Source organism: Ostrinia nubilalis, chromosome 22 (assembly GCF_963855985.1).
Source record: "Ostrinia nubilalis chromosome 22, ilOstNubi1.1, whole genome shotgun sequence".
Taxonomy (NCBI): Eukaryota; Metazoa; Arthropoda; class Insecta; order Lepidoptera; family Crambidae; genus Ostrinia; species Ostrinia nubilalis.
Window position 1 is genome coordinate 4,863,409 of NC_087109.1, and position 19,997 is coordinate 4,883,405.

Here is a 19,997-nt window from a genome sequence, read left to right on the forward strand (position 1 = left end):
AATTTTAAAAAAATCTCAAAAAATTTTTGACCTCTTTTTTGTCGATAAAAATAGGTCTAGTTTCATCTATTTTCATATGTACACTTTAACGTGACTCACACTGTATAGATTGTTAGAATGTTGGTGTGTCATTGACATTTACTAAAAGCTAAAAGCGTCAACGTAATAAATAGGGATCTTGGGAAGTGAGTGACATTTCTAAATATCAAATGATTGACTCAATGGATCCATTACACTGGAAAAGGCTTAACTTGAGTCGGTATTTGGCTGTTTGTGGTGTGTATTTCTGAACGGCACCTACGCAGGAGCTAATAAAATAAAATAATTTGACATCAATCTCTCAACGTAGCAGGGTGGAATTTTGTAATGCTACCTGGAGGGAAAGTACTCTTAATACTGTAGATAGAAAATTTTACTCAAAGAAAACATTCCATTTTTTTTTAAAGAAAGAGAACTGCATTCAAAGATTTTCATACCCGGGAATCGAACCAACTAAAATTTACCCATCGGCCTTCAGTTCTGCGTACTATGTGCCCCCCCCCATTGCCACTTCAGCTTGTAACCATTAACAATTTATCCCAAATAGGTAATCGAATGTAGAGACAGCTTAAATAACCTTCGAAATTCAAAAAACACTTTTACACTGTGCCTCAAGTAGTAATCGAACCTTGAACCCACTTTCTATTAGTCCGTCTCCAACCACTGGTCCAGGCAGACATTGGGTCAATAAAAAGATTGTTTAAAAATTTATCCGGGTAAAACTCTGCCCACTCGAACACAACTTGCCGCTATCTTGGGAAACGGGGATATTTATATAAGTAGGTAATTCAGTACGTCGCATAAATACTGGGTTATATCCTTGGGAACTTTGTATATTTCTGGGGAAGGCCTACTTTGTAGCTTGGGGCTGGTAATATATCATCATACTGAGGGTAGGTAGTGGAGAGTACTTGAGAAACTTAGTACCTATATTTCTCCTTTTTGAGAGTGATGTCTATTGAAGTTAATTAGATTACATAGTTTTATGTAGATACGTAATTACGTAAATTATATGACAATAGTAGATTAAGATACAAGACAAATAAAGAAATGTTTAATATTTTCCGTCTACAGTATTAAGAGTACTTTCCCTTCAGGTGGCAGTACTAAATTCCACCCTGTATATTGTAAAGGTATGGGAGTAAGCTACAGTATGGTATCATAAAAATAAACCATGTTATTTGTACTTAACAACATTTATTTACACAACCTACCATAAAGCTCAGTACACATTAGTTGTAATCATACGCATCGTACTTCCTTGCGTAAGATGGCGCCACCATCCCTCGTCCAAATTGGCGCAACCACGCCCTCTTCTCCATTTCCCTCTGTTTCGGGCTTTGGGTAGTCGATGTTTTGGCCCGAGCCATGCTCTGGAGATAGGACTCATACAAACTCATCCTAGGAATCACAGAATTATCCTCAGCTGGCTCTAAAGGCACATTTATTGGCTCAAACGGCAGAGTTACATAGTACTTTCTGGGATCAGCGAAGAAAGTTTGACTCTGAGTAGGCAATTCTGTCGCGTTAGTAGTCGGTTTGACGGTAGTTGTGGTGAAAGAAGTGGTGGTGGGGCGATTCTCTTCGTCCCAAATGACGGAGTCCACCCAACGGGAGAAACTGGCCACTTTGGGGAACGCGTGCACTTTGGTGTAGATGGCGCAAGTGTGTAAGAATGTGGAGATGCCGACGAGCGTGTTGTTTTGGACTACTGCGCCGCCGTTGTCTCTCTGTGGGAAGAAATATTAGATTAGCTTCGATAGAAAAAGGACACTTCAATAAAACAGAAACACGGGTCTCAACGCGACATTTTCATATTGAGTTGCATTATCGCCCGTATTCACAAACGATACTTGCTTAAGTGAAGCAGCGAATCGAACGCACAGCGTTGAATAGAGCTCTGTGATTGGTTCGCGTGTCACCCTGTGCGTCCACGCGCACTGTGAGACCTCATAGTAATGTTTGTGAATACGGGTGTATGTACTCACGGCATGACGTTTCGGTTGCTATGCTGCAGCTGTGGTCACAAGCAGACTCAGCATTATATCAGCACCATAGCTTAAACGTCAAGCCATGAGTACATACTCGTATGTAATTCATAGAAAAAAGACACTATAATTTCTTGGAATTTTACAGAAAAGTCATTTTTCCCTCTCTTTGCTCCTAATAAATGCTCTAAAGTCAACAACTTTACATGAATCATAACGCCCGTATTCACAAACATTACTATGAGGCCTCACAGTGCGCGTGGACCCACAGGGTGCACACAAACCAATCACAGAGTCCTATTCAATGCTGTGCGTTCGATTTGCTGCTTCACTTAGCAAGTATCGTTTGTGAATACGGGCGTAAGTGTCTTGCGAAGTCACCCTATGTAATTTGTCCCTAGTGTATACGAAGCTTAATTCAGCTACGTTAACCAATTTGAAGGAAGATCGTGTGTGTGTGTGTGTGTGACTTAAATGGCATGTCATTGTGATGTAATAGCGTTAATTTCAGGCCCTCGTTAATCATATTTTATCATTTTAGGTTAGAGCAAAAGCTCTTATTACAGTGTACAGCATCCTTCTATGTATAATGATACAGTAACAGGTCTACCACAAACCTTATGCTAAAATTTTTACATGGCTAAATAGGCATAAGTACAACTGACAAAATGTAATAACACCCACTAATGAAATCCCTATTTAATGCAAATAAATGATATTTGATTTGATAAACATTTAAAGTTTCAAATTAATTCGAGGAAAATACAAACTTTATAATACTAACATTAAAGCACATAATTATTTAAGTTACAAACATAATATTTCATATTCGTAGCTTTGACAACTCGAACGGCAAAAGGAATAACATTATGGCTACACAAGAAAATTAATATCTTGATATTAAACGTGATATCGCTGAGTGCTGCCAGAGGACGACCCTCCTCCCTCCATCGCAAATTTGACTGTACCCTCTTTAACATGTCAACGCTTGGAGCATGGATGCGGGCTGTATTAGATTTTGTAGAGTAGAGATTTAGACTTTAGGACTGACTAGATTTTTTAATATAGAGAAACTTATTTATGTATTTAGTACGAATAACAGAGGCCTATAAAAAATCTCATCTCAAATTACTTATGGCCCCGCCTGCCACGAGTCTTTGGGACGAGTATAGTGGCTTAACTACTGAGTTTAACTGACCGCAGTCTCAAACGGATGGTCTCAACTCTCAATAACTGATGAGACCTACTGTTTCAGACTCTGCGGTCTCAAGTTCGATTCCTAGCGTGGCAAGATTTTTTGTTATGTTGGAGGCGGAGACGTTTTTCTAAAGGCTGCCTGCCTATAATTTGTGTATCGCTATAACAATAGCATTGTGCAGGCGAAAAACTCTATCAGTGTATAATCGAAATTAACGCGTGCAAAACCGCGGGCTGAAGCTAGATGTAATAAAATACTATCACTATGTCTTAGCTCTTCTTTTTAGTTCAATATTAATAACCACAATGCAATAACTTGTTGAAACGCGAAGACTCCAGCGAACTTCCAAGGCCAAGTATGAAATATCTCGCCAAGATGACGGGGACCGCGGGGTTTCATAATTTAGGCCGCGGAATTGAAATTCGCGAAGTAAGCCATCAGGTTTTAGGGTTCCTTGAGGGACTGACAGAGTCCAATAAAATAAATAACTAACATAATATGAAAAGCCCATATCAAAGTAACTAGGTATAGGCAGACGAAATTATGGATAGTAATTTCGCAAAGAAGTATATGATTTAAAAATAAAAGTCATTAAGTTTCTGATAATAGGCTTTAAGAAGCGCTTTTACACGTCCCAGTACTTAACCATACCACTGCTTCGGGACAATAAATGGGCCAGTGCTAAAAAGCAGCGCAAGAAACTCAGTCACCTTTGTCAGCTTCTTTGCACATAATGTAAAAATTCTTAGGCCGAGTTGCACCATCTTACTTTGACTTTAACAAACGTCAAAAATCTGTCAAAATCCATACATAAAACAGCAGTTATCGTTAAAATTACAGTAAAAAATCTGTCAAAATCCATACATAAAACACTGGTTAAAGTTACGTGGTGCAACATATTTAGAACCACTTTCGCGTGATTCAAATCGCGCTTGTCCATTTTCGGAGTTCACGCGTGAAATATTTGTAGGTGAGCGGTTTAAGAATTTGGAGAGCTTATTTTTTCATTATACGCTGAAGTTTCAGTATACATTTTGCAACTTTGTTGGTGGTTTTCTAAGTGACGTCACAGTGGGTAGAAGTTATATTAAAATCTTAAACTTGCGCATACTTGCGTAGCAAACAAGAGTAATAGAGGTAAATGGTAGCGAAGGACCATTACATTATGCTAAGAAAAATGCGCTAAATTGTAGCAAAAAATTTGGATTGAAAGTAAATATTTTTTTATTTGAGAAACGTATAATTTCACTTAATTCAATTATTATTTATGTTTTTGATACAAAGTAACTAAAACTTTCTAGAAGAGTCTGGAATTCAGATGAAACCGCAGTCAAAAGTTAGTAAGTACCTACTAACATAAAATGAATTTATGCCCATTTTATCTGCTTGAAGATTATTTTTATGGTTAGACTAGACTCTTAAGAGCCATTTTTATTACTGTAAGAGTGTAAAAAGTATTGGATTTATGAGAGATATTGTACGAACAGTCAGTAACGTAAAATAGAGATATTTTTTTAATACATTTTAGCAATTAAGCTCTAGTACCTAATGTTATTAATGACTGGCGAAAGGTTACTGGCAGATGTTGGTACTACCTACTCCAAAACGAATAGTGTAAAAATATGCATTATTGCTACTTTAAGAAACCGTACTGAAAGAAAGCCAAATATTGATTGAACTATAGTTCAATCAAAAGCGGTATACTGCTTTTCTACCACTAAGTACCCACTTACTACATTGTCGTATTGTCGTGATAAAAAAGTAATAAATACAACGTTGTAATAATATGATGACTACAGCCAGAAAAAGGGTCAATATTGATTCAACTATATTGCTCTTCTACCACTAAGTACCACCTTGTCGTTATAAAAAAGTAAAAAGTAAAGACATCGTTGTACGACACGTTGACTACAGCAGTTTCTTCCAAGCAACAAGTTTTTATAGCTGCTCCACTTTACTAAGCTAAAGGAAGGGTCTTTGGACAACGATATCGCATGTTGAGACTACAGGTTGATACCGTGTCAAGATTGCTCGTTATTTGTGGTAGATTTGTAGCTATAATGGTAAAGTGATGTATGGCAATTCGCAAGGCAATTAAAAGGTAAATAAACTGATGCCCTAAACTCTAATATATTCAATTGCATTCTACAATTATTTTATTGTACACTTGTAGCTGTCATGTAAAGATGTTAAGCTTCGTTTCTATCATGATAGATAGCAATATCAATTCAAGGCAATATAACAAGCTCTAAATTATTTTCCTTACCCTTACCTATTCCTTTAGTTAGCTAATAGTGTGTTTCTTTCAGTACAGTATTTTACGATTGTCACCAACAGATGGCGTTGTCTACTTTTACATCGCGGTAGAGTTTTTGTCTCCATATTTAAATACCCCAAAACTTGGTTTTTTTGAAGCGTTTAGTTGGTTTGGTTCTTAATGAGAGTACCAAAGAGTAACGTACCCGACAGAAGTGCCTGTTCGGGTCCTGCACCCCTCCAGAGCAGATGTAGTTGCCTTGCAGCATTCTTGTATACGGCTCGCAGAGGGAAGCCTCAATCAAGGTGTTTACTTCTCAGTTCGTTCTTTTCAGCCAAATGACGTCCACTGCTGAACAAAGTCCTCCTCCAACGATTTCCATAACAACCGATCCTGCGCTGCCCGCATCCAGGCTCTTCCAGCGACCTTCACCAGATCGTCGGTCCACCTAGTGGGGGGCCTGCCCACGCTACGTCTTCCGGCCCGTGGTCGCCACTCAAGAACTTTTATGCCCCAACGGTCACCACTCAGTGTGTAATGTTTAATTTGCTCTTAATGTAAAGTACCAAAGTTTACGTACCCGACAGAAGTGCCTGTTCGGATCCTGCACCCCTCCAGAGCAAATGTAGTTGCCTGGCAGCATTCTGGTATACGGTTCGCAGAGAGAAGCTTCGATCAAGGGGGTGTTCACCACTCGGATGTGCTGTAAGACCAAGCAGATTATTAGAACTACCCTTAAAACGGGACTATTCCCCCCTTACGTTCCCACCGCTGCAACTCCTGTGTAGCCAGGATCTACAGCTTGGCCGCCAATAAAAACCCAACCAGTGAAGGTTTAGTATAAACGGAAAAGTTCTTGGGTCTTTATTTATGTTCGTGTATCTACCCAATAAACTAATTAATCATTCTAAACTGTATAAAAGAGTTCGTAATGGCCCTGAAAATTGAATTACTTTCATTGCAACCTTCAAATCTAGTTTTGGTTGAAGAAAGTAGTCAATAGAGTTCGTGAACTTTGCTTTCGCGAAGTTTCTTTTGCCACCATTTTTGCCACACAACATCTACGGGAGAATCGCAATATAAAAGCTTATAAAAATGATGTGAATTGATACCATATTTAAATTATTAATTGGAAATTCTAACTCCCATATATGTGTGTTAATACGACTGCCCTTCTGACTGATCGGTTTCTTGCATATTAAAACACGTATACCAAACTACTAAATGGGGTCCCGCAAAAAATAGTTCCTGCAAATAACCGTCTGCTGAAAAACGGCATGTCTCCGTGGAAAAGAGTCCATAAACTTTATCTCTGACATTGTTGGGAAGCCAACAACGTGCGGGAGGAGACGTGCGGGCAGCGTACGATGACTAACGTCACCTCGGGCCGACAGCGTCATCATCGGCTGCGCTCGGCTCACTCACTCGCCTTTGGACACCACTGTCGTCGCACGAATACCGCGTACTCTTATAATTTCTTGTAATTAGGCTGGCGAGAATTACAGCACCTATTTTAATTTACAGTCTGCTATTTCATTTATATGTACTAATATTGGTTAGGACTCTAACAGACATGCTCAGAGACTTTTTTATACGCGATTTAGTTTATTTTCTGTTAACTTACCCCACTCGGCGTCCAAGCGATGATCTGAGCCAAGTACCCCAGGTTGACCTCATCCTCCGTGTCCGGGAGACGCACCGGCCCCACGCGGGAACCGAACTCCAGACTCTCCACCAGCTTCACCGCCGACACTTTCATGTCGAAGTTGTTTATTAGCATTTTTATCTGGAATTAAAGTTCAGGCATTGTCAGCATCACGTAAGCTTATCACTACTAGACGTAAGCCTCCTCTAAAAATTGGCACAAAACAAAATATCCGGCTTTTTTCAGCTACTCACAGCTAGGGTTGCCATCTCTAAAATTTGGCAAACAGGACAAGATGCGTGAAAACCCCGGATTTTGAAGCTCAGAACCCGGATATGTCAACAGGTTTTATAAAACTTAGTCACGTCGCCCGGCATTGGCCTAAGACATCATTTTTTTATACCCGGACAACAAATAAAACCCCGCCTCGGACACTCCCCGGACGCCATCTAAACTAGGACAAATCCGGGGAAACCCGGGTGGATGGCAACCCTAGTCATAGCCATAAAGTAAGATCTGCCGCTTTTTTTTTCATCCACAGCTATCCATATTATTCTTGAGGTCGAATGAAGACCACATCTTGGCAAAAGTAGTATTAGAACCAGAACCACTGGTTGATGAAGTAACAATCTTGAGAAGATACAGGTTGTGAAAGGAGTAATATACCGTTACAACAAATTCTACGGGGATTATCATTTTTTGAAGCTTATAAAAAGTAATGTCAACTGATGGTGTCAACTACCTAATTCAAAATTATGTTTACTTAAAAATAATGGCAAATAATAAAGTTCTTGTAAAACCTACTCTAGGGGTTGCTATTACGATACTTTATAAAATAACTACTTTTGGGTAACCTAAATAAATTCACGCGCTAACTAAAACTTTGCCCAATTCAAACTAAAATTTCTTGCTTTCAAAACTTTGCCCAACTCTTCTGTGTAAAATGAGAGCTAAAGTTTATTTAAGAAATAGCACAAAAACATTTTCGTTTCAACTCAAGCTCATAACTCAAGAGTAAGAAAAACAAAAGGAAAAACATCCTTATTTATCCAGCACTTCAATAAATGCAGTTCATTCTGGCCCCGAGGACATTCCGGAGGGGAAATCCCGGGACTAACCGCAGTTACCCGTTTCGGTCGGCTGATGTGGCGCTCGTTTAAGGCGGTATCTATCTGCACTTACCCTAAGTGTTATACTGAAATTCAGCCATTAGTATATCACACTAAACATAGCATAATAAGTGACTGCAAAATTTTTTTGCACCATATAGAAGGTATTTGACTGCAATCACACCTTGTTCAGTGAAATGCCACTTATTTAGCTACAATTTTCGGGGAATTGCGTTTGACTTTGATTTCTCTGAACAAATTGTTAGTTTGTTTACAGTTTTAACTATCTAATTAGTGTGATAGTTGAAACAATAAAAATGTTTTATGACGCGGGTACACTATGCGCCTCGGCATTATACTAGATGCTTGTCGACGATAACCCTAAGTCAAATCGCGTGTTTCCACTCTTGGACAACCTGGCAAGTAACTCGACTGGTATAGCGCGGAGTTAGCCAAGTTGACTTGGGCGCACTTGCCGGCCGTGGGGTGGGGATGAAGAAAATTGCAGAGTTCTTATCAAGTATGTGTTCACATTGATGCGGCTTGGCCAATTTCTCGCATAGTGTACCCGCACCATAAGATTTTGGGGAAAATCCGTCTTCTTCTTCCATGAACATAATTCACAAACGCTAAAGTCCCCGGAAACGGTCAGTACCTTGGAAAGGGATCCTCCCTTGTTGTTATACGAGCTCCCAGTCCTCACAGTGAAATTTGCGAGGTTCTTGTGAGTCACATACGAGGATATAACGTCCCTGCGAACAAAAACATGGGTTTCAGCAGATAAATTAAAAGGACAGGGACGGGTTTGGAGATAACATCGTTTTACAGTTGATTTGGGACGCGGATTGGAAGGATTTGCGCATTTGAATGGAAGGATTTGATTCAGGGCTCACAATCAAGTATGATTATGATTGAATTTGATAATTTTTAGATTTTTTTTTTTGTTTTACTAAGAGATTCGGGTCGTCTTGCTGTTTCAAATTGTACTTAGGAACTTTTTAGACGTGTTAAAATAATAATGTCCAGCATTTCAGACTTATTGTCAACGCAATTTTTGGGTTGTCTTGAAGAAATCATTTCCAATTTAGGATAAATCCAAGTGTTGTAGAAATTACCGGTGAGCATAGGTGCGTTTTGTGTTTTAATATCTATTTAAATCTACTATCAAATATTGAAAGTGTTGTTATACAAAGTTTAGTTCAAATCTCACTTTCCTAAATATTATTTCAAGTTTTGGCACGGCTAGTAAAATACTCAATATGCGAAAACCAATCAATCCACGTCATTTTTGATGTCCACTAACATGAAAACATGTAAAAGAGTAAAACGTAAAAGGAATACGCTTATCATCGACACTGCTATGATTGATGGGGAAACTTGTTTCAATATGTATGATATCAATATTTTACGGGATGTTCTTGTCGAGAAACATAATGTATAGAAAAATGGTCAAAAAGTTTTGTAAGTATCTTATTTGACGAGAATTTTTGAACGATTAATATACCTACTTAATTGAAGGTCATGGACATCTTTTTCGATAAGTACACATCGGACAATATATTTTTGTTGCAAACTCGCTCCTATTACATCCGAATAAAATACCATAATGTTATGGAACATTATGTAAGTTACCGTTCATTATGGAAAACCTTGGGGGAAGCTTTGTCCAGCAGTGGACTTCATTTGAAACCACGACTCCTCCTACCACTCGAAAATGTTTTCGAAACATTTGTCACAGCATGATTTATTTCCTTGTAAAAAACACGAACCCATTCGAACAATAAACAAATCGGCAAGTTTATTTAACTTTCCCGACCACAAAAAAAACTATACAGTTGGGAAAACAATAGAAACTTCATTCGACTGTTGAATAATTCAGGGCAATTTGACCCCTACAATCGGGGGACGGATTTGTCGCGAATGCGGCCCTGTGCAAACAAACTATTGTGTGGTTGCGTGATGGGCCCGACCATTTCGAACTGCTTCCTTACTGTTTCTACGGCTAGTCTGGGTAATTCAGAAAATTTTCTTGTGCCTAGCGCCAATTCTTAAAGAAAGTTGAATGAAATTGATTCAACAATGCGCCATGGCGCAATAAATTTGTTAGTCAAACAGAGGAGTAAGAGATATAAACTATAGAAGAAAAAGATCATTTACATTAACGCATTTTTATTTTCAGAAAAAAATCTTATAGCAGATTTAGTGCCATACCGAAAAGGTTCAATAATATACTTCTTCATTCATCGCATTCGGCTTAATTTTGGTCTGTTTTCTATGGTCATTACTCAATATTAGTTTAATAACTTTTGGGTATTTTTTGTTTTTCTGGGAAGGAGTAAAATACCATCCATCCATCCTCACAAAATTTCGCTTTTATAATATCGTCACGTAGAAATCGTTCATTTGACACGAGCTACTAAAGTAGTTTATTACAACGAAACCTCAGCTTATTTATGCGATTAATTGCTACATACACTAGCAATATACGCAATGGTGTAGGTAAATAGAAATGTAATAAACGACAGAAGTTGGTCAATATAACATCCACCAGTGATTTCCCAGAATCCATCTCTGGCGAACAACTATTGTGTGATTGCGTAATGGCTAGGACCATTTCAGGGCGGCTCGAACAGGTTTCCTAGAGACCAAGCACACTTGAACAGTTCGTATAAAGTAATACAAAATCATTTTCGAATTACGCATGGGATTATTGTTGGTGTGCAGTCATCATCATCATCATAATCTCAGCCATAGGATGTCCACTGCTGAACATAGGCCTCTCCCAATGCTTTCCATGCTGCCCAGTTGGTAGCGGCCTGCGTCCAGCGCCTTCCTGCTACCTTTATGATGTCGTCGGTCGGTGTGCAGTAGCTACTGTAATATTATTGTAGTATAGTAGTACTGTATTAAATTTTAAAAGTGTTTTGAGCGTAATTGCGACCCTAAATTGTATTTTTTATTAGAGAAAAAAAGAGACATAGCATAGCATATATCATTAAATATGTATTTGCTAAAAATACTGCCTAACTTTTTTGTTTTATTTCAAAATTTAATAAGGCTCGTAAACAAAAAAATTGAGTAAATATTGGTATCATATCTTTACTAAATAGCTAGGTATATGCCTTTCAAGATAAGATTACGTAATGTATAAAAAAACCCGGAAAATATATTTTTAATAGACGAAAGTTTATGCGAAAGTCTCAAAGTGTGCAGGGGCCATTACACTGCCCAGGGACTGGTAGGTTAATCAATTCGATGCCGTCAGAGCCGAAGGGTTAACACACGAACGGAGCGGGTCAGTTTTTGTTCTAGCTACCGTTTTGGGGTTAATTTGAGTAGGTCAATAAAGGTCCTACCTTTTAGTAGGTACGATAATTGTTTTTGTAGGTAATGATTTATTAGATGGGTTGCTAATGTAATGTCTGGAGGTGATTTATTTGAAATTATGATGTAGTAGAACAGAATTATTATGTAGTATTATAATTAACTAGCGGCCGCCCGCGACTTCGTACGCGTGGATCCCGTTTCACCGTGAATTTTGCAAAATTCCGTCTTAGCGTTCTAAAAGGAACCCCCGTGCAAAATTTGAGACTTCTAGCACTTGTAGTTAGTTTCTGAGATTTCGTGATGAGTGAGTGAGTCAATCAGTGACCTTTCGCTTTGGTAGATATACATACATAGATAAGCTGTTTTCTCCTTCCTTCCACGATGAAGGTAAATTATACGACTGTATATTATGCTTATCATAGTGGCATCTTATTTAATTATAATCTAATAGGATCTATTATGCAAAAAAACTAAGTATAATAGTCGAATTAGCATTATTTTGCAAAAAACCTATAATAGTCGAATTAGCTGTCGAGTGTACTAAACTTGTATTTCCCTGAAATTATTGAAAACGAGTTAGTTGTCTGTTCTTTGGGAAAGTTATCATGAAAAACTTGTTTAGATAGAGTTCGCCTTGATGATAACAATCTTTGAAAAAGTTTAAATTGGTTCAAAGAACTTATTTATCAATAGAGCCTTCTGGGTAGTTTGTTAGTAAAGTACCGATTTATACATAGATCTTTTAATTTTCATTTGAAATAAAGCTACCACATGGTCCTTCTATCTTAGTGTAATTACATTCCTTTTTGCATTCATTCAGTGTCGAAATCAAATGTCTTGCTGCGGTATAAGAAGCGGCCTAAGTGAGGAGATTCTTGCGAATCTATACTTCTACAGGGTGTTAGGTAAATGGGTATATGAGCCGACACTAGCCCATGTTAACATGGGCATATAAATGGCATGGTGAAGTCAGAAATTTGATATTATTATTGTATTTTTTTTAAATTTTCATACAAAATAAATTTTATAAAATCCGATTTGTATGAAAATTAAAATAATTAAAACGAAGATATCAATTTTCTAACTTCACCATACCATTTATATGCCCATGTTAACATGGGCTAGTGTCGGCTCATATACCCATTTACCTAACAGCCTGTATACTAATATTATAAATGCGAAAGTAACTCTGTCTGTCTGTCTTGCTTTCACGCCTAGACCACTGAACCGATTTTGATGAAATTTGGCATAGAGATAGTTTGAGTCCTGGGAAAGGACATAGGATAGTTTTTATCCCGGTTTTAAAACAGGGACGCGCGCGATAGAGTTTTTCTGTGACAGACAAAATTCCACGCGGGCGGAAAGCTAGTTCTAATTATAGAGAATTCTTGCAACCTAAGGACTTTTTAAAAAGCAATTTAGGTTCTTCAGGTATTTTTCAACGGGGCAATAACGGGGAAGCTCGTGGCCTGAATTTTCAGACAGATCCAGTTTATTCCGTAAGCTATTATTGATACCGTTTGATAGAACTTATGAAGCACTTTCAGGGTCAGTAACCAGATTTTCGATATCATGTATAGTTTAGAAATAATAAACTGAGATCACTTACCGTTTCCACCCTGTATATTACAGACTATGGAGAAACAGTCTTTCTCAAAGAAGGTATCTATCCTTAATCTTATGTATGGTATTGAAATGAGGAGATTGCAATTCACTACTCCAGAGCGTGACACATGCTGAGCGGTGGCCAATTTTTATTCTAACTACTTGTACTTGCTTTTTGTTATCTGTGTGTTATATTTTAAGTTGGAACCAAATAAATGTTTTTCTTTCTTTCAATTGAAAAAAAAAAAAGATTTTCTTTGCTAAAAACCAGCCTCTGCCTTATCCCACACGTCTTCTTTGGGAGGGTGACCCAGTTCGAAGTGCAATTTGTTCATTGAAGGGTCGACGTTTTATTTCATTGTCGGACTTCAGCATATTGCTTCTGATGGTTTACAGACTTGTCTTTTTTTTCTGTTTTTTCACAATCTTTCAAAGGGAAGGGTGAATGAGTCGGACTGGCTGATCCATGATCCAGGAACGCGGGTTCAAATCCCGTCGCCGCTCGACTATTGTGGTGAGCCCACTCGTAACACAAGCATATTTAGCTTACCACGAGGGGCTAGCGGGAGTATTAGTAATTTGTGTAAAAATAAATTACTAATAATATTTTAAAAATAAGATTTCAGTGCATCCAAAGTATCTTTGTGCAGTCGACAGTGCATCGGACATTTTTGTTGCAGAATTATCACTTAGGCCCAGAAACACACGGTGAAACGCAATTGCAACAAAACTGCAACTTCTAGTTACAGTTTACAGTCCAGTTTGAAACCGGTTTGAAATGGTCGCGTCATGTGTGGTCTCTCAACGGGATCTATGGCAGAAACTTAGATACAACTCAAAAGTAACTAGAAGTTGCAGTTTCGTTGCAATTGCGTTTCACCGTGTGTTCTGGGCCTTACTAAGGTGCTTATGTCAATGTTGAAGCCTGTTCTTATAAGGATTTGCCAATTATTGTTGTTTAAATTTTGTCTTCTGTTTATAATCAACTAATGGTGGCTCAATTGTTGTCACCATATTGAGAACCTTGCTGTGATGGAGTAAGGTTCAACATAATCAAAGGAAATCTTTTTCTCTATACCTGTTAAAGGGTTAAATTTCTTACCCAAAACAATTTCGGTGAAGAGTTTAAACTGTCACCTTTACAAGTTGCAAACTGGGTTCAGTTCGCTCAAAGACTTTAAATTGAAAAGTTTCTCTTTGAAAACTTCAAGCTCAAATTCTTATTTTGCTTGTATCCTAACTCTTAATGCCTCTTGAGCTGGCTCTTAGTAGCCACATCTTAGATAAGAACAGCCAGATAATATAGTTCAAATATGTACTGAAAGATTATATTATTCTGCCTTCTTGCTAGTGCGCAGTGCTCTTGAAAAAGACAATTAAAAATTTTTGACGGAAATGTTGTAAGTAAACATGAAGACAATGCACAAAGATAAAAAAAAACTCCACGTATAAACCCAATTTGTGATCTTTTATCATTATTATCCTATTATTAGTGGTTACGGTATTGCCCCAAAAAGGAATATAGAAAACATTGAGGCAATACCGTGCATTCTACCAGATTTTTTATTTTTTTATGCATTGCAAATTATAACTGATGTTAAGTGAGATGCAATCTAGGACTTGCCCTGTTAGCGCCTATTCACTGTCGCCTTTAGAGGCCCGGATTATAAAGCTGTTAATAATGTTCTTGCTGTTGTCCCCACACTATGGCGTCAAGCTCATTAATTCTACCAGGGCCATAATCATAGCAATCCAAACACGGAACTCAATTAAGACGTTGACTTAGTAGTTAAGATACAAATTAACGATACAGTTGCAAATTAAGTCGAGTTAGACCCTTTACCGAATAAATAAACATTGGAATCACTCGAGTTCACTCGTTTGCAGATTTGGGGCAAGATGTTGGTTTTGGAAGGATTTCTCTCTAGAACGTGGTTTAAGTGTTTGCACATATTTTATTGGATAACATAGTCATTTCTCTTTAAATATTGGAAACAAAACCATGACCGAGATTATTATGAACTTTTAGTGAGTTTCTTAACACTTTACTAAATGAAGAGGACAGTAGAGCAGTAAGTACAGTTTTGAAACTTCAAAGTTGATTCGTGCACTAGACCAGCCAGTATGCCTTTTTAAAAGTGGCAAAACAAACTATAGAATCACCAAGAAAATATTATTATTTTTGTAGCTGGATGTGGTGAAAGTGACAATGGCATTAACCTTTCTCGAGCAATTAAATTAAAGGTCATAAAAGTGTACTTTAGATGTAAGAGTCATTCTCTTGAACAGGCTAAACTTGAGTCATAATCTGCTCCCACCCATAATTTTGACATAAAAATTCTGTCTTCTTGGTCATCAAAATACTACTTCATAGCGCTAAGTGTGCTTACCATGATTACGTTATGTATGCTCGCTAGCGACAGTGTAAAAAAATGACATTAAAATATGTATGACATATTGTGCAGTACCTCTAGCATGAACAACTTTCGTCTTCGAATCGTTTGCGTATTCGACAAAATTCGATACTCAATCTTCGAATTAAACGATAACGTGACAGTTTTGATTCTCAAAATAAGTTTTTTTCAACCATTTCTCATACTAAGTTCACTTTACGACACGTTCACAAGGGCACTGTTGCAGTTTTCGTACTAAATTTTTTAATGGCGATTCGAATACGCAAACGATTCGAAGTCGAAAGTTTTTCATGCTAGAGGTACAGAGCGCCTAGCGGTTACTTTCAAGAAATAAAATCTTCATAGATTTTTTGACGTACCTACTCGCAAGCGAGCTCACCTAAAGCATAGATAATATAATACTAGCCTAAAGTAAACACAAAGGTCTCTTTTGTCTTGTGTGGTGTACAACAAAGTGTCCTCTATCTATCTACTCACGAGTCGAAGCATTTCGACGAGGTGAGCAGCCAGTAGCTGTTGAGCACCGTAGCGCTGCAGACGTATGAGTCATTCTTGAGCAGGGATGCTGCATACGGGTGCTGCACTATCTGAGTCACCGCCGCTCCCACCCGCTCGCTGCTGTCGTCTGCATCTATGTCTATGTTACCTGATAAAAAACAAAGAAGTTCAGGCTATAATTTTTTTTTAACCCTACAGCGCATAGTGGGACATATATGGTACATACCAAATTATTGCCTATATTTCGTAACACGATGCTATTTAATGTCATCTATTAGAAAGTACCGTAACTACACACTATAGCACATAACAAAATAGTTCACATTTGTTGCCACGGAAGCGCTGCACTCAGTAAACCGTTTTGAAGTCGAAAAAATCGGTCAGTTTGTGAAAAAGTTTATTAGTAAAGTTTTACTCTTGGGAAAAAAAGTTAAAATTACAATGTTTTCTTTCGAAAAAAATTAAAAGGGGTAAGTTATTGTTTCTAGTTTATTGGTAAATAAGTATTTTTTGATATCAGTTACTATCAACGCATATTTTGGATGTTATTTGTATGTGCCTGATGTGGGTCACTGTGCAATAAGGGTAATTATATTACTTGATTGGTTTCAGATGATGACCCGCAAAAAGAGTTACAGAAACTGAAATTGAGCATTTTTCGAATCAGAAATGAAGAGATCAATAAATGTACTAAAGCTGCTGACACAGCCCGACGGATTAGCAAGCTCAAGTGGCAATGGGCAGGGCACATAGTACGCGCAGAACTGACAGCCGATGGGTCAGCAAGGTTCTGGAGTGGAGGCCATGTAAACGTAACGTGGGACGTCTACCCACAAGGTGGACCGACGACCTCATAAAGGTAGCAGGAAGAGAGCGCTGGATACAGGCCGCTACCAACCGGGCGATGTGGATATCATTGGGGGAGGCTTTTGTTCAATAGTGGACGTCCTGTGGCTGAAATGATGATGATTGTCATTCGTTTCTGATATGCTGGAGTAAAGGATGAAAAAAGCCAAAAGCTATCGTGCCACCCAAAGACGCCAGCAGGACTGATGGCATCGACAACTCCCCGTTATGGTTAACTACGAGAACACGTTGTACGTTTCCAGGTTGTAAGGGGAAGTCTTTCATCGTTTCAGTCCATGGTCTGGAAGACGTAGTGTGGGCAGGACCCTCACTAGGTGGACCGATGATCTGGTGAAGGTCACGGGAAGTACCTGGATGCGGTCAGCGCGGGATCAGTCGTTAAGGAAATTCTTCGAGAAGGCTTTTGTCTAGTACTGGACGTCATTTGGCTGAAATGTTTCATATTTTGTGAAAAATGTAAGGTGACACTGTGCCTAAATAAAAGTAAAAATTGTCTTATGTCATTTCATGATGTAAATTTTATAATGAAATAGTGATTTAACCGTAAAATTTCATTCAAGAGGAAAAAGACTGCGTCATGGTACTGATCTCATTAAATTCCTATTTTCTATTATATTATAGTGTCGTTACTTACTATATTATACATAAAACATTTTGTTATAATATTAATTTAATTTTTAATTGAAATATATCATAATAAATCTTGCTCTTTTATTTCATTGTCACTGACAGTATGTCAGACCATACATAAAACTTTAGGTACCCTTAATGCATTTTGGGACACATCTGGTACATACTGAAAAACTCAAAATATTTCCAAAAATATTTAAAATAGATTTTTTTTATTATTTTTCCCGAAACAAGGATAACATTTAAAAGTAATATTATTTTTTTTGTTCAATTTGGAAAAATCGTGCACTGTAGGGTTAAGATAGTGCCGCCTCTTATACTTTTAAAATGACTTAAAAATGAATCGAGCCTACGACCTTTACCTGCCGGGCGACTGCTCTCACCATCTGAGCAACTTAGATATGGATCCATCTTAAAATCTTAAAACTTTTTAAGACAACAAGGAGTGGAAGGGTGAGTATACCACCATCTGCACTCTCCAACCCGTCTGGTCAGCGTGGGAAGTATAGGAACAATCTCAAAGATGATCTGATGATGAAGAGCACTGGGTCTTTACACAATCGTCGTTTCGTTGACACGTATTCGTATAAGCAAATAGGGTTTACTTGTATTGGCGGTCAAGCTGTAGATCCTGGCTACACAGGAGTTGCAGTGGTGGGAACGAGAGGTGGGAATAATCCCGTTTAAAAAAAAGGAATTAGCTGGTGATTGTAGATATTAAGAACAATTTGGAAGCAAATGTTCTTGTAATAAATGTGAGTAGAAGAAATACTCGTATGTTTTAGATTTGGTAACGTTATGATTACCTGTGCATGTATTTATTTTGAAAATTACCAGATTCATCTGTGTCCTGCTCACTCCCTATCTTGGCTGCCGCATGGTAGAGCGAGACAGCGAATACAGCCACCACTGCGCTTGACCACATCTTGTGTTGGTACTGACCGTGAGTGTAGCAAAGGGCTCTATTGTTTAAGGTTTGACTTGCCATAGAGCTACGAAATGTTTTGTGAATGGATAAGGTTGAATGAGATTTTATTTCATAATTAATTCTGTACTTATTATTTCTCTTTCCAACCATTGCAGCTCCTGTAGGTATAGCCAGAATCTACTGCACTTTAGCCTCCAATGAAACTTAACTAGTGTTACTTCAGTGTGGAGGTGCCTAGATGCGGGCGGCGCAAGTCCAGTCATTGTAGAAATCCTTAGGGGAGGCGTTTGTCCAGCAGTGGACGTCATTTGGCTGAAACGAACGAACGAATGAACCTCAGTTGCTTTAAAAGAACATAGCACATAAATCGGTGGTGTCATCTTATTTCGTTGTACAGGTACGATGTTGTGATAAAATTTTAAGTTTATATTTATGCATCCAATTGCAAAAGTATTTAAGTATGTTTATATCCGTTGTCTAGTACCCATAGTACAAGCTTTGCTTAGTTTGGGACTAGAAGCGTAGTGTAAAATGTCCAAGGATATTTATATATTTATTTATTTATTTATTTAATTATTATACTAGTGTAATGTGTAAATTATTATATTAAGTATCCAATTCATAGAGGTCGATATCAATAAGTTAAGTAGGTACTTGTTAATTTGTATATTATCGCAAATTTCAGCCGAATAATTTTTTAACAAAACTGCCGGGAGCCCAACTAGGTTCACAGTTAACTACACTCGACAGCAAATAAATCGCACCACCCGCGACGCGAACTTTAAAGATTTTCTTTTGACACAATAATGGTGCCCCAACAATATTGGTGTTATTTGAAAGCCCAATAAATATCCTTAAAGAAAAACACATTTAATTTCTTAATAAATGATTAACATATACCATAAATGTGACTTGAAAAAAGACCTCACTTTGGGCTCACCTCTGGGATCAATTAGACCAAATTTTATGGTTATAAAACCAAATAATGATCACACGTGTCCTCTTTAACAGATGGATAGCGATTAATCCCAACTTAACAGTTTTATAGCCATAAAAGTTGGCTCAAGCGTAACTATCTATTTTTTGAAGAAGTGACTCTGGATCCTTCTAAAGAAACATTTTTGGGGTAAAACCCTTTCCTATAATGAAATGAAGTTTAGAACTAGGCTTTTGAATGGTACCAATATTGGTGTGAAGTGGGGATGCATACGTTTGAAAGTGCTTGTCGCGGGTGGTGCGATTTATTTGCTGTCGAGTTAATGTAAAACGAGTATTAACAATTCAAACACGTTAGTTACGGTTAAATATCGAATTTAACTGAATATTCGGCCATGCGGCATCTGGCCAAGCAAATTATGGACTACCCGTAAATTATGGACTACCCGTAAATTATGCCGCGGGCAGGATATATGGGGTGACATTCGGACCCTTCTCATTCCAAATAAATATGGAAATAAGGCTCGAGAGCTCGCTATTTGATGATAGGATTAAA

The 19,997-nt window shown here is 37.9% G+C and overlaps 3 protein-coding genes across 3 annotated transcripts in view; 1 reads left to right on the top strand and 2 right to left on the bottom strand.

The window, feature by feature from the left end:
- The window catches only part of LOC135083032 (inactive dipeptidyl peptidase 10), a 255,916-nt gene that overhangs the window by 72,551 nt on the left and 163,368 nt on the right, over positions 1-19,997 (top strand). The window lies entirely within an intron of this gene.
- On the bottom strand, positions 1,261-10,209 carry LOC135082988 (uncharacterized). Its single transcript, XM_063977750.1, has 6 exons — positions 10,133-10,209; positions 8,805-8,988; positions 7,107-7,268; positions 6,063-6,185; positions 5,688-5,777; positions 1,261-1,769 (listed from the first exon to the last, which is right to left on the bottom strand). Exons 1-6 carry the CDS (start codon positions 10,207-10,209, stop codon positions 1,272-1,274), a joined length of 1,134 nt encoding a protein of 377 aa, XP_063833820.1. The 3' UTR covers positions 1,261-1,271.
- On the bottom strand, positions 1,272-18,502 carry LOC135082987 (transmembrane protease serine 9-like). The gene is made up of 6 exons (XM_063977749.1): positions 18,412-18,502; positions 16,060-16,228; positions 8,892-8,988; positions 7,107-7,268; positions 6,063-6,185; positions 1,272-1,769 (listed from the first exon to the last, which is right to left on the bottom strand). Exons 1-6 carry the CDS (start codon positions 18,500-18,502, stop codon positions 1,272-1,274), a joined length of 1,140 nt encoding a protein of 379 aa, XP_063833819.1.